This window comes from Pogona vitticeps, chromosome 5 (assembly GCF_051106095.1).
Source record: "Pogona vitticeps strain Pit_001003342236 chromosome 5, PviZW2.1, whole genome shotgun sequence".
Lineage (NCBI taxonomy): Eukaryota > Metazoa > Chordata > Lepidosauria > Squamata > Agamidae > Pogona > Pogona vitticeps.
In genome coordinates this window covers 103,147,122-103,164,075 of record NC_135787.1, presented here as the reverse complement: position 1 = coordinate 103,164,075, position 16,954 = coordinate 103,147,122, and the positions used below count along the sequence as shown (strand labels likewise).

Here is a 16,954-nt window from a genome sequence, read left to right as displayed (position 1 = left end):
ATTGTTAAGAGAGGTGATCGAGTTATGGGGTAAGATGTCATCAATGTGCAAGTGAAAGTCAGCTCTATTTTTCTTTTCCATTAGATTCAGAGGGAAATAAAGTTTACAATTCCATCAGAGATAAAAGCTGGACTAAATAAAGATAAAAGAAAATAAAAATGCAGTCTAGAAAAATAAGCATCAGAGCCAACGTGGTGGAGTTTGGAAACATGTTGGCTGGGGATTCTGGGGATTATAGTTCAAAAACATCACTTTCTATTCTATGGAGTTACACTTCCTATGAAAGTCAAGGCTCACAGCTTTGCTTCTGGATGCTCAACTGCTGGATATGCCCATGACTGAATCTCATTGGCTTTGTCAAGGAAGTGGCACTCCTTCTTGATAAGCATTTTGCTGCAGTAACTTGGAAACTGACAATGGCAACGCAGTGGGCCAGTTAATTCAGTGGTCTCCAACCTTGGGCCTCTAGAAGTTCTTGGACTTCAACTCCCAGAAATCCTGGCCAGCAGAGGTGGTGGTGAAGGTTTCTGGGAGTGGTAGTCCAAGAACATCTGGAGGCCCAAGGTTGGGGACCACTGAGTTAATTGACAACGATAATGGACAAATCCAACTTGCTGGTTCTAATCACTAACAAATACTGGCCTTCTAGATATGCCAGTGAGCCAATGGCTGAAATCACACACACATACATACACAAACAGAGAGAGAGAGAGAGAGATGATATATTATGTTGCACTTCAGCAACACCTGGAGGGGGCACAGGCTCTGCACTCCTGCAGTGCCTCTTCAAGAGGCCCAGTCCAGAATATATAAATGAACTTCTCTCATATCAACCTGAGAATTAAAATCTACAATACAGCCTCAATAATGGTTTCAGTGCTGAGGAAGAGAAGATTATCTGTCAACAAATGGGAATGTTTCCCCACAGAAACGGTCACTGCTCCCATGGAAAATTCAATTTCTAATCTTTTAAACAATTTTCATGTTATACAGTCTGTTGATTTTAACTCTTCTGGTTTTTTTTGTTGTTGTTGTTGTTACTAATTCTATTTTATACATTTACATTTTACTGGTCACTGCTGCGGGAATGGCAAAACAGAAAATGGGGCCATTATACTGAATTAATCCATTTGCTGATTAAAATATGTCTTTATGCAGATTGTGTTGGCAGTGCTAAATTTCTGTATTAATAGCCCTGAAAGAATTGTATGGAAGACCATGCTACTACTGTGCACAATTCAACCCACAAAAGAGATTTTATAGACTACTGTGTTTTCAATAGTGGCGTCTCTAATATGCTGAGTTAAGGTGCGGACAGAAGTGCTAAATGCATGTGTTCAATCAAATTGGAAAGGGTATTTTTTGCAGGAAGAAATCTTCTTTAAAGTGACCCTTCTATTTCTTGAGGAATCTCTCTAACTTGACCCCAAATAGTAGTAACCCTTTAGTTTGGATCAGGGTTGGTCTGGAGACAAATTCCCCCTATGTCATGTGACTGCCAGGAAATAGATTGCACCAGACTATTCTGCAAGCAGTCCAAAATGCAATCTAAGTTTGTGTCCCCACCCCCGGTGGAGCTGGAGGCCCTGGGGTCTCCTGTCAATAATTCCACTGGCTCCAGGCCACAGTTCCCATCACTGAGCTAAAAAGGTAAAGGTCAAGGTTCCCCTTGACATTTATTCCAGCCATGTCCAACTCTAGTGGGCGGCACTCATCCCTGTTTCCAAGCCGTAGAGCCAGTGCGAAGACATCTTCCGTGGTCACGTGGCCAGCACAATTAGACACGGAACGCAGTTACCTTCCCACCGTGGTGGTACCTACTTATCTACTTGTATTTTTACATGCTTTCGAACTGCTAGGTTGGCAGGAGCTGGGACAAGCGACGGGAACTCACTCCATCACGTGGGTTCAATTTTACAACTGCTGGTCTTCCGACCTTGCAGCACAGAGGCTTCTGCAGTTTAACCCACAGCGCCACCACGTCCCTATCACTGAAGTAGTCCTTATAATAAACAAGCCCATTCAGTGTTTGGTGGCTTTCAGTGAGGGCTGGTATATATAGTTGGCGGGTGTTGGTTGTCCTCCTGCAGTTTGGCAGTTCAGCCCTGCTCAGTGTGACGCCTGCACAGGTGTTGTGCACTCCCATCTCCCCCCTCCATCGGAGGAGGTGGTGGAGGAGGGAAGTGTGCACTGTGACCACTGAGTGGTCAGTTGCACCGAGAAGGTGAAGAGGAAATCACGCTTCACTCGGGGAATGGATGAGCATGCAGACGAGATGGGAGAAGGGGGAATGTGGCACCGCAAGGCACCAAATTGAGCCAAACTGTAGTTCGTGCCCATCTATAATCAAGAACCTCTTACTGTTACTAGAACGTTTCCACCTGCCGATCCTAATGGGGCAACAGAGACTAAAAACAATATGGAACACTGAATTCCACACAGAGATTTGCTCTAATCAGCTGGGGTTTGGGCTGTACACTTCCTGTTGGTCTCTGATCGTTTATCCCCAGATACTTCAATGATAACATACTGCAGGACAGGGGTTTCTGCAAAATGTTCTTAATTACAGCTAGCAGAAATATGGTAGAGAGAAGGAATCTTACACATTTTTTCTCATTCTTGAATAGTTCCTCACAACTTTCACAATTCTAGCTAGAGGCAAAATACACTTTTTGAAATGCCACATCTTACCTATGCAAGCCATGCTAATACTGCTCCAAGAACTGCAGTTCCATAGTAGAACCTACCTTACTGTCAGCACTGATGAGGAGTGGTTGTACTTTAATGCTGTCATTAACCACTGAGACAGCAGCACTGGTGCTGATCGGAGTTGCAGTGTTGGGAGATGTGGAGATGATGGCATAGGCCACACCGGCACTGCTCAGGGGTGATGAGATAGCTGTAGGCTCACTGACACTTTGTGATTGGCTGTTGGGTGTCTGCACATGGCTAACAGTATTATTGGCAGTGGGAAGGGCAGGAGTGGGGGTTTTGATGCTGACAACTGTTGCCTTTTGGAACGTTGAAGGTTGTTTGGAAGGTTGGTCTCTGCATGGAGAAATCGGGAGGCTTTCTGGAATCAGGGTCTTTGGCCTAACCTGCAAGGAAAAGAAGAAGTGGCTATTCAACATGTGTCTGAAAGAAAACAATACATATCCAATCCAGCAGAAAAAGCCATGGCCATGTGAAGAATGATATCAATCTTTGGCATTTTCTGAGATATTTTTCTGAACCAGATGCAGTGGGAGATGTGCAACAGCATCTCCCATTAATTCATGTACTGTACTACAAAGCAGAGGCGTGGAGCAGTAGTACAAGGATGGGGTTGGGCTGTTCAACGCTTGCACCATGTCTATAACTTAAAGCCTCACCTCTTAACTCTGAAACTATTAGCTGCACAGGTAAAAACAAATGCAGTAACCTTGCTGGGCCTAAGCAGGTATGGGTTTGACCAGTGAATGATTGTGTGACCATCTGGCAAAACCTTCATATGCTGTCTTTTGTTTTACAACAGAAAAATACTATATCCCATTTTTGCTGGTTAACAAGGCCAATTTATGCATTCAGCAGAATTACAGATCCTGGACTCCTGGAATAGGAACAAATCATGTACATATCTGAATGTTTGAGCATGTTCTACTGAATGTATAAAGTGACCCTAAGATTTCACACTCTACTACTGTGTCCTGTGTCAAATCACTATATTAAATACAGCTCATAGGCTCAAAGCCTTGAGGAATGACAAGCAGGGATCTTCCTATTAGCCTTGTTGTGATCTACAGCACTGACAAAGGGCAGATTGCTTTGAAGGTGAACAAATGTATGCTAGATTTCACATTAGGTTGGCAAGCTGCTTTGGGGATTGCTAGTCAGAAGTCTTTAATAGATTAGAGTTTCCTAGAATAGAAGGAAAATATGGTTTTGTCAAAATTTGAGAAGGAGCCAAGTAACAGCCTGCATTGTGCAAATGAGATATTAAAAAGAAAGTCTCTGAAGACTGAGTTCAGATGATTTGGTACCTTCCACTGGTGTAATTAATGCCATCCTGTCAACATGGCTCTAAGTTAACAGTGTGTTAAGCACTGCCTCAAGATTAAGCATAAATAATTTAATGTACTGCATGCTTAACTCAACTTTTATTCCTTCCATTCAAGTTGCCGCATATGCACTTGTCACTTTCTGCCTTCCTATTCTTTGGCAATAAAGCTCTCAAGCCCTGTCATTTCCCAATAATCTGGTATTGAAAGCAGCCATCTGCGTCATTACCCCCATAGGCTTTGCATTTCAGTGAGCAAAAGCAGCTTCAAATCACAGAAGCATGAACAAAATAAGCAAAACAAAGCTTTTCTGAAGCTTAGTATGTATACAGCCCATGTGCAGCTTGATGGCATTTTCCTGTGGTCCAACACACAATGGCAAGGAGGAGATTCTAGTTGCCCCCCACCAATTTTCCCAACAGTTTCTGGACAGTAAAATAACAAAAAGAGAAGGGAATACACATGCTGTCTTTTTTCTATTAATGCCCATTCATCCCTGCCTTCAAAGCTCTTTCCATGGGTCTGTTGAGCACTATCTTCCTGACTTTATTTGTGGACACATTCCTGCCATCAATGTTGACTCTGTCAACTCTGCTGTCCTAAACCAGTGGTTCTTAACCTTTTTGAAAGAAACGCCCCCTTGAGCCATTGAGGAAGTTATCATCGCCCCCCTCCCCACAGTGATGATATCTTATTTATTTATTTATTTATTTATTTATTTGTTTGTTTGTTTGTTTGTTTATTTATTTATTTATTTATTTATTTAAGACACTTAAATGCAATGACCCCTGAAAACAAAATTCAATTCCAAGAAAATGAAATGCCCCCCAAAAGTAACATTTAATGATTAGTTTCAAGCGAATTTTAAGACGAAAAAAGAAATATAAAAAGGGCATAAAAGCAAACTGCAATGCAGGAACTAAAAATTTCAAGACAAAAACTCTGAAACTAAATTAAGATTGGAGGAAAATATATATTCATGCACATTGTAAAAAGGCTGCAGCCATCTTCACAGGTTTGGCTTGCTCCAGCGCCCCCCTACCGCCCCCCTTCTGCTGCAGCGCCCCCACACCGCCCCTTTTCATTCTACCGCCCCCCTGAAAAATGAAATTGCCCCCTGGGGGGCATTATCGCCCACGTTAAGAACCACTGTCCTAAACCATCTGAAGGTGCAATCTATCTGAAATGATCTTGCTAATTCTCTTATGCTTACTATGTCCTTAAGGACATTACTTTTTCCTTGAACCTAAATACTATACTTTTACATTCCTGATTCCACCTCAACATTCACCTTTCCTATGCAGACTTCATTTTAACCCCTGAACTCTCACCTTTAACTTTAATTACAACTACAGTAGTTACTCTGTTTGCTCACCTTTGCTCCTTGTTACTCCCACCTTCCTTTTCCTACCTTCATCATTTTTTTCTACTTTTGGTAGTTAGACTCTAAGTTCCCTGGTCAAAATCTTTCTTCTTCATGCACTAAGCAAAGGCATTGTACAATTCAAATGTGACATGGCAAGACTGCACAGAACAAACAAGCCCTGTCTCAGTAGTCAACCTTAGTCTTTGGCTTCCCTGCCTCTGAATGGTACAGTATGAATTAAACATTTCATTACTGATAATTAGCTATTCATTCTATACTAAAATGAAATTAGAGCAAAGCAAAACAAATGCTGCAGCTATATTCTGCTTAGATATTTCTATCATAGCATGTTTTACTGATCATACCACAGTATGCATCACTTTATCATTTATACATGAATTAATGTTTATATCAGCATTATACAATTCTACACAAAGTGTTACTCCCTGTGAAGGTCTGGGCTAAGTCAATACTGGATCTTTTCTGCCCCCTTGTGATACTTCAGCAGAACTACATAATCTTTGCATGCCTTGTCTCTCATCTTTTTCTGAAACTTACCCAACATGAAAGTGAATTACTTTTTACAAATAATAAATGACACTGCCTTTCTAACTGTGCCCTTGACATGTGTAAAAGAAACAATTAAACAGTTGCCTGCCACCAGAGGCCAAGGGGAGCTAACTCCCTACAGAACATAAAACAAGAATCTGCTCTCCAATTTATTGCTTTAATCCCCACCTTCTACATTCTGCTGCAAAACATTAGGTAAAAGCATTAGAATAGACAAAAGATTTGATAGGATCATTTGGGCCAATCAATTCTGGCTGCCTTAAATAAGCCACAGTGAGCAAGAGTTGAGAGCATATGGCTGTACAGACAGGAGCAAGTACCCTTTCTAATTTCTGTATCCTTAGGCTACAATGGCAGAAACAGGTCCCACAAAACAAGACTAAGGGTGAACCTAATTCAGAAGGACTACAAAGAAAACTTTCTAATTGTCACAGAGAGACACAATGTTATGATAATGGCTAAAAAATAGCATGAAAACAGCATATAATGCCAGTATGCAAAAACTTAATGGAGACTTGTTTAACACCATTATGAATGGTTCAAGACAATTCACACAACAAAAGATAATTTTTGGAATTCTTTGTTAGTATACATGAGAGGCTCTTATATTACTTTTATTTATACAGTGCCAACAGTGCACATAATACTTTACAGATTTTCGAAAACAAAAGAAACAGAGAGAATATCGTATGCCATTCCTGGACTGTATAAATAAGACCTATAGCTGATACCTAGTGTGGTATATAGTAGACAGAGTGATTGATGGACTAGGACTCAGAAGGCATAGGTTTAAATCCCTGTTTCTTAAATATTTACCTCATAGGTAAATATTCTATACCTCATAGAATCACTGTAAGTCGGTTCCAACTTGATGGAACATGACAAAATAAATAAGACCTACATGTAACACAAATTAGGTGGCATCTGTACATACTTGAGGAAAGAGAAATAAATTGATATTTTACAGCTGGTGAACATCATCCTACTACATTAAGTTTGCTTTTCTCAAGAAAGTAAAAACTTCATTTCAGTAGTATGTGACAACCGTTAAACCTCTCGAGTATATGTGTATAATGATTTCAAATGTTCTGTGCTGTTGTCCAATTTGTTTTCATGCCAGAAAAGCAGAAAATGTTCAAATATTTAACAATATTTACCTTGACACACAGCAGGAAATAGTTCCAAACAAAGCTTTTCTATACATTAGCAATATAGATACAGTACCTAGGTGTATGTCTGTGTTTGGTTTTGCACATTTACACACCTCTGTGCACTCATGCATGTATGTGTCATGTGAAATACACAGAATTCACATAAGCTTCTGCAGAACTTAGGGCACACAACCACTGCTGACTTGGTGTGGTAGTTCATTTCTGAAGGAGAACAAAGTGGTTCTTCCTACTCAAAACAATACTGGATAGTTTGAGATAAGGGTATGCATACTTGACATGAACCCTTTGAATTGTAGCCTGCTTTCTGAAAAAGATTTAATGCTACCTTAGAGACACAGAAGAGACATCAGTGTCTTATTTATAGAAGAACATTGTCATTTCTCTCTGACTCCCTCATTCTCTCTATCTATCTCCATTCCATGGTAAATCCATATGCCTAAAGCCTTATGGAAAACTATTGCAGAACATGTACCACTTCAGATGACAGTTTGATTACTTATACAAAAGCATTTATACAAGCATTTGTGCCCGTAGTAGGTTCTTGGGAAAAAAACATACTTTAAAATGTGTTAAAAAATAAAACAAGAACAGATCCTTGTAGTAATAGTGGCTGTACGTATTAACCTAGCCACTCGTAGGGAACTGACATGTTCAACATTTTCAGTTTACTAGCATGTGCCCAATGGCCCAATGAACTGGGCTTCCATCAGCTATCTGCCTTCTCAACTCTAAACTCCAACATAAAGGATCTTGCTGCTGGAGGGATAGCCACTGATGCAGACCATTAGCATTTGTCTGACCCATGCTCTTTCTCCTTTCCCGGTCTCTTTCTCCTTTGTGAACCAATTACCCATCCCTCAGTATCACGATTCAGTTTCAGCTTTCCTTTTTCCTGGTTGCTAACAGCCTTCCATCTGTCATCATGGATTTAAAATTATGTTTGATCGCCATATCATTCTTGATAACTTTCTAAAACAAAAGAGCTACTTTACTTAGTGCACCTGTTTCCTTCAGTGTTGCCTTCCACTTTACTTGCTCCTACAGAAACCTTACGTTTCCCAGATGAAAACAATGTAAATGCCTATTGTAGAGTCAGGTGAGAACATTGACTTGAAAACTGCCATTATTTATCTTCTACACAACCACCCCCTACATTGCTTATGCGGCATGCAATATGCTAACTGAGATTGTTAAAGAATGTTACCTTTTGTTAGCAAAAACAAAAGCAAGCAACCAAGCAAGGAAATAAGAATTCAAACATATACAAAAGTGGCTATGCTGGAATATATGCGAGCCTTGAGTGCAATTTAGCTCAGAATAAAATTTATAACAACTACTACTACTACTACTACTACTACTACTACTACTACTACTACTACTACTACTACTACTACTACTACTACTACTACTACTACTACTGCCTTTGCTAACTTAAACACTATTTCACTTATGAAGGGGTATGTGCTTATACACTAGCTCTTTGCAGAATGTCCAACATGTTTTATAAATTGATTGAAAATAAATCCCCATCAATAAGTTGCAGCAACTCAGTTTCTATCATTTCTCTTATTGGGGACTTTGCAGTCTTTTAAAACTAACACTCAATGAGCAAGCTTGTTTCTATTTGCAGTCTAATAATATTTTACTGATAATATCTATTACTGGGGAGAAAGAGAAAGTACTCTGATATAGTGACCTATCTTTTACATCAGTTATTTTATAAAATGTATTGTATTCAGAATGTCCAATTTTAAATGAATTATATTCCTCTAGTTATTTTGAAATATCCATTTGAATGACAACATCTGATATTTCTTTTCTTACACAACTAAAGTGAGCTTTAATATCTTTCTGACTGCATAAATAATGAGAGCACTGAAATAACTATGAGCTTTCTTTTTCTTTGAAAGTGAGGGGTTTATGCTGGACAGTTCTCCTGAAAGAATCAACATCAAAAGGCTGTGATGAAAAGAAGCAGATTCCACGTCTACTACATGAGTGCAATGGTCCTGTCTTGAGATTCTGAAGGTATAAGAAACACCAGAATTTTTTAAAAATTGCCTAACAAGGTATTAGCCATTTAATATATGGAAATGCTTTCTAGTCTGAATATCATGCACAAATTCAATTAATAAAAACAGACAACAAATGGAAACATGTTTCGTTTTGTTTTGTTTTACCTGAGGTAGCACTGCTGGTCTTTGTCCTGCCAACCTCTGCAAGGAGCTGACCTGAGGGACTTTAATCGGCACGGCAGTAATGGTTCCCAAAGCCTGTCAGGAAAAACAACACCATACACATTTTTCAGGATCTGAAATGGCACTACCTGATAGAAAAACTGAGCTCTTGAATCAACTCTTTTCTCCCTGTTATGCCTTGTAGTTGGCAAAATGTTTGTCCAGGGGCAAAAGACTTGTTGGGGGCTCTCACCTGTAGAACGATTTCACTTTCACATAAGATGAGCTTCCTACATGGGCATCATTTCCATCTTGAAAGCTGTGCACTTCTCCAGTGCACCATTGCACATATCAACTTCAGTGTGTGGCAAGAAACCCAATTTTACATGTGATGCGTAAATATAGCTAAATAGATCCAAATGCATTTGTCAATTGTGACAGAGTAGTTACAGTGCCAACACAAAAGTAAGATTCAGGCAGGAAACTTATTGTACGCTGCAGTCCTAAGAGCCCATTTTTTTCTCTCATCTTCATATCAGAGGAGAATCAGCAACAAATATTTAATAGTCAAAATCAAAATTAACAAAATGCAGCAAATATATCAAAATTAAGCTATCTATTTTCTCCCATTGCCTGTCTTTCGCCACAACACACTGCCTCATATGACAAAAGATAAAACAGTTTACTCGGCTGGGAGTCATCATCCATTGCAGCCATGAGTTTGTTCTATAAAGCAGAAAAAAGATTTAAAGAAGAAATAAGACACAGAACCCACCAACAATAAAAAGGGGAGTTGAGGGGAATGGGAGCAAAGCAGCCAGACAGTTTCTTTGTACTGCTAAGTTCATTTCTCTTGGTATCTGTGGACTAGGAGTTCTGGCTGTGTTTTCCAATGAAGCTATCATTAGTCCTGTCACCTACACTCTTAGAAAATGCTGTCGATTTATTTCCCTGAAGAAGTTGAGACTACTGCAGCTGTCTCTTAGGAGAATGAAAACAAATTATGGTATTCTTCTGTTATGAAATTTTTAGTGCCGAACGAAAAGCATTTGATGGTTACCTGCCTCTTTATATTAATGCTCAATTGTTTTAATATTTAAAAAGAGTGCAAGCTCAATTATTATTTTCAAATGACAAGGGTGGAACATTTCCAATTTTCTTTATTTTTATTAGTATCTACTTGCATCCGGTTGTACAATATCTATATTATCAGCAACAACATCTGTTAATATAAATTGGCCTAGTGGACCTTAGACAAAAATCACATTTATTGGTGTTGTGGGTATTTGTAAAAAATACTTTGGTTATTTCAGTTACCAGATTTTGATCTGAGGCACAAATATGGGAACTGGGAAAGCAGTTATCATGCTTATCATGAGCTATAGAATAAAACTAACTGTTTGCTGGTTATAAAGCCTCTCAGAACACCAACCAGAGAAACACAAAAGTGCCAAAACCGGAAGGTATGTAATAGATTGGCAAAACCCAGCCAAATTCCACAGTTACATGTCTCACTGATTTGAACTGGAATGAATTAAACACTTGTCTAACTCTTTTTCTCTCACTGGAGTAAATGGAACTTGAAAAGGGCATGATTCAGAGTTAGAGACTCCTCTCAAAAATGAATTGATTAAACCCTGTATTTTGGATAACTAGTGCACTCACATCTGTGGGATATGCTCCCAAAGACTACTACCAGACAAAAACTATGCTGCCCGTTTCCTCTCTCTCTCTCTCTCTTTTTTTTGACAAGCCAGATTTATTTTGCATGCTGGGATTTAGAATCTCACATTTCTTTCAAAATAAATCATTTGTCAGCATACCAGTAGCATTAAATAAATTATTAACATGAAGAACAGGGAGTATAGATACAGAGTTGCTTTCCCATAAGAATTCCAAAGCACTTTGCTGCAACATGTTAGCTTAACTCACTTCATTTTACAGAGGAAGCAATGAAGGTTCAATATGTAGGTCAAAAGAGCAAGAGAGTTGAGATGAAAGGACAGAATTCCTAATTCACTGCCATACCATATGCTGGTAGTGAAGGAGCCTACAGTATAACTCTAAAAGCTAAATGCCAGCATGATTTTTCCAGTAAAAGATAAAGCTATCAAAAACCTCAACATAACTAGACATGACACCTTTTCTCCATACATCTAATATGCTTGATTTCTCACTTTAAAACACTGTTACAGTACCATTCTTACTCAGCAATTCCACAATGGTTTAACAGTGCAATGATAATGCAGAGAAATAAGAAAACAAGAAAAAAAAATCATCCTGAAGGGGCATACATGTGGGGAAGTGGTAGCCTGCTAAGAAAGGTGAGTTTGTATGCAAGTGTATATGAATTTGTACATATACTTTTTTGGCTGGGAGTTGGCATGTCTAAAGCTTTCATATTCTTCCTTTATGCCCGTGTATTTATTATTCAAGACAACATTCTACAAAATGTACAAAGGAAGTCAAGCTAATGTAAGCCACAAGAGCAAAAGACAGGAACAGCAGGGTAAAAAAATAAAACTATCACACAATTAAAATCAAACATTCAAATAAAAACATAATCACATATGAGACTTTAGGATAAAAGATGCCAGAAGGCGCTATCAAACAAGGCAAATGGAAATAACTTTACCTAAATCATATTACCTTTGTTGAAAGAAAAATATTTCTGTAACAAGAAAAATACCATGTGGGAGGGAGGGATAGACGGAGCAGGCAAATGAAGGAGGCATTCAAGAGAAGTCCAACAAACCCTGGCAGAGACAACTCCAGGTGATGCTCTGACCTAAAAGAGACCCTCCACTGAGCACCTCAGCAAGGACTATATGGAAGAAGTCTGCTGTCCTGTGGCAGAAAAATTGTGGATGCAATCAAGAACCAGAAAAGACCCAATACAGTGTGAAGTGGGGGGGGGCGAGAGTAGTAGTCCTCTCGTCCCTCCCAATGACAGCTGAGAAACAGATACAGACCCTACCCATCTCACATCCCAAGAGAACAGAACACAGAGGAACACATACTCGGGAAATAGAGGAACAATTACAAAAGTTAACGGTTGAAGGGACTCAGGAGAAAACGGCAGGAGTAGAGCGGAAGAAGAGGTTGGAGACAGAGGCGGGGACGGCAGATATAAGAAGGGGGAAGAACAGATACCACCCAGTTGGGAATGGGTCTGGATGGAGGACCCCTGGACTGGTGCATGGGAAAGATTGAGAGTCCCTAAGGAGGAGGCGGACTACAGGAAAAGAAGAGACGTTCCCCCAAGACCCTCTTATTGGGGAGAAGCCAAGGCAAGAGAGTGGCGGAGGAGGCTGAGAGAGGAAAAAGAGAAGTAGAGGGGGGGGGGAAGAAGAGAAAGGCTACAATGGAGGGTGGATGAGATGAGGAGGAAGGGATACAGGGAGGATCCTGGGTGACCCCCACACCGGCCAGACGCTCTGTGTGGGTGGATGACCAAGATGACGACACCGTTCCCCTACTGGAAGGAGAAGCAGGACAGACGATGGACCCGAATACATCTATAGACTGGCCGGGTCCATGGAATGTGGGTGAAGGAAACCCATTTCCATTGAACAATGGAAGCCCCTGACTGACCCATTGTCAGGAGAGAATCGTTGGAACAATTTAATTGATACCGGTTATTTGTTAAATACTCCAGTAAACATCACACCTGTTTCAAAATCACAAAAATCTCCTGATTTATTAGAATGACGGAAGGAGCCTAAAGGTGAACCCTCACATACGGTTATTCTTTCAAGATAAATAAAACTAAGTCAGACAAGGAAGGGCCTGGGACAGCTTTTAACTATAAATGAAGAGTAATGAACTTCTACTGACAAATGTCTAATTTCAGAAGAGCACTTAAACAGAAAAGTTAAGTTTCAATATTCTGCCTGTGCTGTAAGTTACATAGAATTTAAAAGGCAGAAATCAGGAGACTGACGGTCACTGTTGGTATGTGGTCTCTTGCTGCAATTTTTTTTCTGCTGTATACATACTGACTGTGGAAAGGGTTGGTAGCATACATGAAAAAGTACGCACATTTTTGTTCCATATACAACTTGCATGACAAAAGTTATTTCCCACAAGCTGACCATACTAACTATCCCCTCCCCATTCTGCCACTGCTGTCCATTTCTCAGAAAAGGCTTTTCCCTCCTCCCTCTCCATTTGTCAAAAGAGCAAACTGGTGCACATTCTTATGAACATTTAATTAACAAGCTGAAAAGACATTTTTCTGGCAATGCCTGACCTTTAAGCACTTTGTATGAATTTATTGATACCAGCAGAAACAATAATTTAAAAGGTTATTTTATGGCTGCAGAATAGTTTATAGCAGCACTTTTGTCAAGATAAATGAGTTTCTTATTACTACATTTATGGTGCTAAGCATTTTAATAAAAAAAGGACCATAAAAGTCAAAAGATAACTTCAAATCTTTTCTCTATCTGCAGTCTACATGCAGTCAACGGTGACCCCCGAAATATCTACATTGCTGTGTACTTTAAAGATAGGATGAAGAACTGGTAATAGAGGGTAGATTGAAACTATCAAAAGCATTCCCAGCAGAAGCAGTCTGAGAATGGTGGATATCTAAATGAGAAAGTGAAACATACATACAAAATAGCATTTTTTTGAGACATGGAGTTTAACAAGTACTTATGGGTTTTCTAAACACAGGTATATCTTAAGCTGAGCCAGAATTTGAAGTCTTCTCCAGACTTAATGGTCAAAACCCTATTGGAAAAACCATGTGCCTAAGGGCAATCATTCAGCACTTTCCCTCTCATCATGTCATGCACCATCCATTCCACTGCAGAATATGCTACTTCTTCCCTGACCATAGAAAGCTGAAAAGTATGATGGCCTTCTGGCAACAGAAGTAGGTTCATATGCACAACTCCTTATTTTTATAGCATGAAATTAACAAGATTCTAGTCACTGCTTTTAAATGTATACATATCAAAAATAAATAAATTTCACACTTCTACTCCAGAGCCCTAGAGTGGTGAAGAGATGGGAATGGGCACTAAGATTGTTTCAGTGAAGTGCAGGAACATGTGAAAGTACCTTATACCAAATCAGACCACTAATTCATTGAGGTCAGTATTGTTGACATTGACTGCAAAGGTACTCTAGGGTTTGAGGCAGTTTTACCAGCCCTGTCAGATCTTGCAGGAATTGAAACTGGGGCCTCCTATGGGCAATGCATGTCATCTATTGCCTCTTCACCATTGTAGTCAATCAGCTATTTAGGTTATATCATGCAGGACAGGCTCTGAGTATGTTTGGGGCCAAGCTAGCTGTCTGGTCCCTGAAATGACACGTTAGTAGAGATGTGGGTATTTGTATTTGTATATGAATACCCCCGCACAGGTGGAGATAACAAGGGTCTGGGCCAGACGGTCCACTCACCGATGTGCTAATGCTGCGGGGTCCACACTCCCGTCCTATCGCCCCAGAGATCACAATCACCGAGACATTCTTCAACCTGGCAGAGAGGCTTGTCATCCCACCTCCTGCCAGGAGTGGCTTGGCAACTGGGATCTCTGGAGCGATAGGATGGGAGTGCAGACCCTGCAGCATTAGCGCATTGGTGAGTGGACCATCCAGCCCCATGGGGACAGACCCTTGTTATCTCCACCTGTGCGGGGGTATTTGTATTTGTATACCCCCATCTCTACAGGTTAGCTCTGCCAAGAACAGAGAAACATCATGGCAATGCATGACTCTCTTAATGTTGTGCTGCACATTTCTATTATCAAAACACACTTCAGAACATAGTATCACTGATGAGCTGTTTCAACATAATTATATAGTTGTTACTTTGTAGCTCATACTACATCATACACTCAAGATAATCCAATATTACACCTGATATCATGAATTGAGGATCTTGGAAAGACAGTCAAGGGAACATGAATGGAACTATAGACATTAGTGCATTTGGCAACAGCACAAGGAACAAGAAGGGAGACCATGTTTCTACCTTTGTCACAAATATCCAGCTTTTCTGCATAAATATTGCAGCAACAGAGCTGCATATGACTAGAAAACTTTATCTGGATAAATTCTATGGCACCCTCCATGACAAACTAAAGGCTGCTGTTATATCATCCTTCACGTCATTTCCTGTGCCATGAAACCCGCACATCAGCCAGACAACAGTAAAAATGATAGCTAGCAGAAGCCTACTATATACTACAGAAAGTAATTTGTGAAAATAACAGAAGGCTAGGCAGAATACAGAAAGAAGGGGCTGATAAAAGTCATAGAGAAGAAGAACTTGAAAAAAGCAGAGAAAGAGATCCATCTGAAATGTACACTGTGAGATCACAATGGAGAAAGAATGGCAGGTCACAAGGATAAATATTATCAGGTCACAGTTTTAGAGCCAACTGTGTCTCTACTTTGCTATCCTGGAAGGAACTATACTATTGACAAACCTTGAGCTCCTGCCTTCGGTTCTATAAGAAATGAGTCATGTGAGCAAGAAAATTATGGGAAGTAGAGCTTTGGCAAAGATGAAATGTCTGAGGGCCAGTGGAGAAAAACTATGGACAAATCTTCTGGAGTAATTCAGTATAACAAATTTCTTTTATTTCATACTTCAAAACAGTCCCAACAAACACTGATGGCAAACATATTGTAATTCTTGGTTTCCTATGTGTTTATCAAATATCTACAAAATCCTCACTCAAGTTATCTTGAAACCATTATCATGGATCTTGCCCAGTTCATGGGCCATTTTTCGAGCCCAGTAGCACTGCCAGCAAAAAGGGACCTGGAGGAGCAAACCCCACTAATTCCAGGCTCTTCTAAGAATACCTCATGAGAATGTCTTATAGTTTCACAGAGTTTTCGAGATCTAGAATATACTAGTAATTGAATCCCCTTACTCTGGGAATTACAAGGAAAGAATGCCAGCCCTACAAAGTGGAATTAAATCCCAGATATTATAACTGGCACTAAATATTTGATAGCTGATTTCCAGTCAAGGATTATTGAATTTAGAAACAAGCCCTCAAGCACCAAAAAAACAACTAGGTGGAAATTTTATATTTTATTAAATAAATAAAAGAGCAAACCAGATTAGAAAAGAGCAAAAGCAATTTAGAATCAAAAAGCCAATTCAAATAATACACACTAGGTACCAGGATCACCCCGCAATAAAAAAAACAACAACTTATCTTATGGTTGTTGTGGGTTTTTCAGGCTGTTTGGCCATGTTCTGGAGGTTTTTCTTCCTAAGGTTTCGCCAGTCTCTGTGGCTGGCATCTTCAGAGGACAGGAGCTAGAATTCTGTCTGAACACAGCCTCCAAGAAAAAAACTTACCTTCATTTAAGCTAACACAAAATAACCTAACAAGGACTCTAAGCACATGTATAAATCTTACCAACAGTCTGACATGGCTAAATTCTCAGACAGGGATCTCTCAATGGTGTCTTTCAAGAGGGATCTCTCAAGATGGTGTGAACGTTTGACTTTTGGTTCCCTTTTTCTTTCAAATAAATCTGGAGATTTGTGTAACTTTGAAACAGGGGTGAGGTTTATTGAAGTATTTAACAGGTGATCAGTACCAACAAAATTCTCCCATAACTTTTCTCCTGTCGACAATGGGTCAGACAGGG

The 16,954-nt window shown here is 39.7% G+C and overlaps 1 protein-coding gene across 1 annotated transcript in view; it reads right to left on the bottom strand.

Annotated features, from left to right (window-relative positions):
* Positions 1 to 16,954, bottom strand: part of PHF21B (PHD finger protein 21B) — a 261,511-nt gene that overhangs the window by 36,232 nt on the left and 208,325 nt on the right. Inside the window, exons 4-5 of the mRNA XM_073000853.2 lie at positions 9,326 to 9,418; positions 2,748 to 3,098 (exon numbers count right to left, since the gene is read on the bottom strand). Of these exons, the coding sequence (XP_072856954.2) occupies positions 2,748 to 3,098; positions 9,326 to 9,418 (444 nt within the window). The remainder of the gene's footprint in view (positions 1 to 2,747; positions 3,099 to 9,325; positions 9,419 to 16,954) is intronic.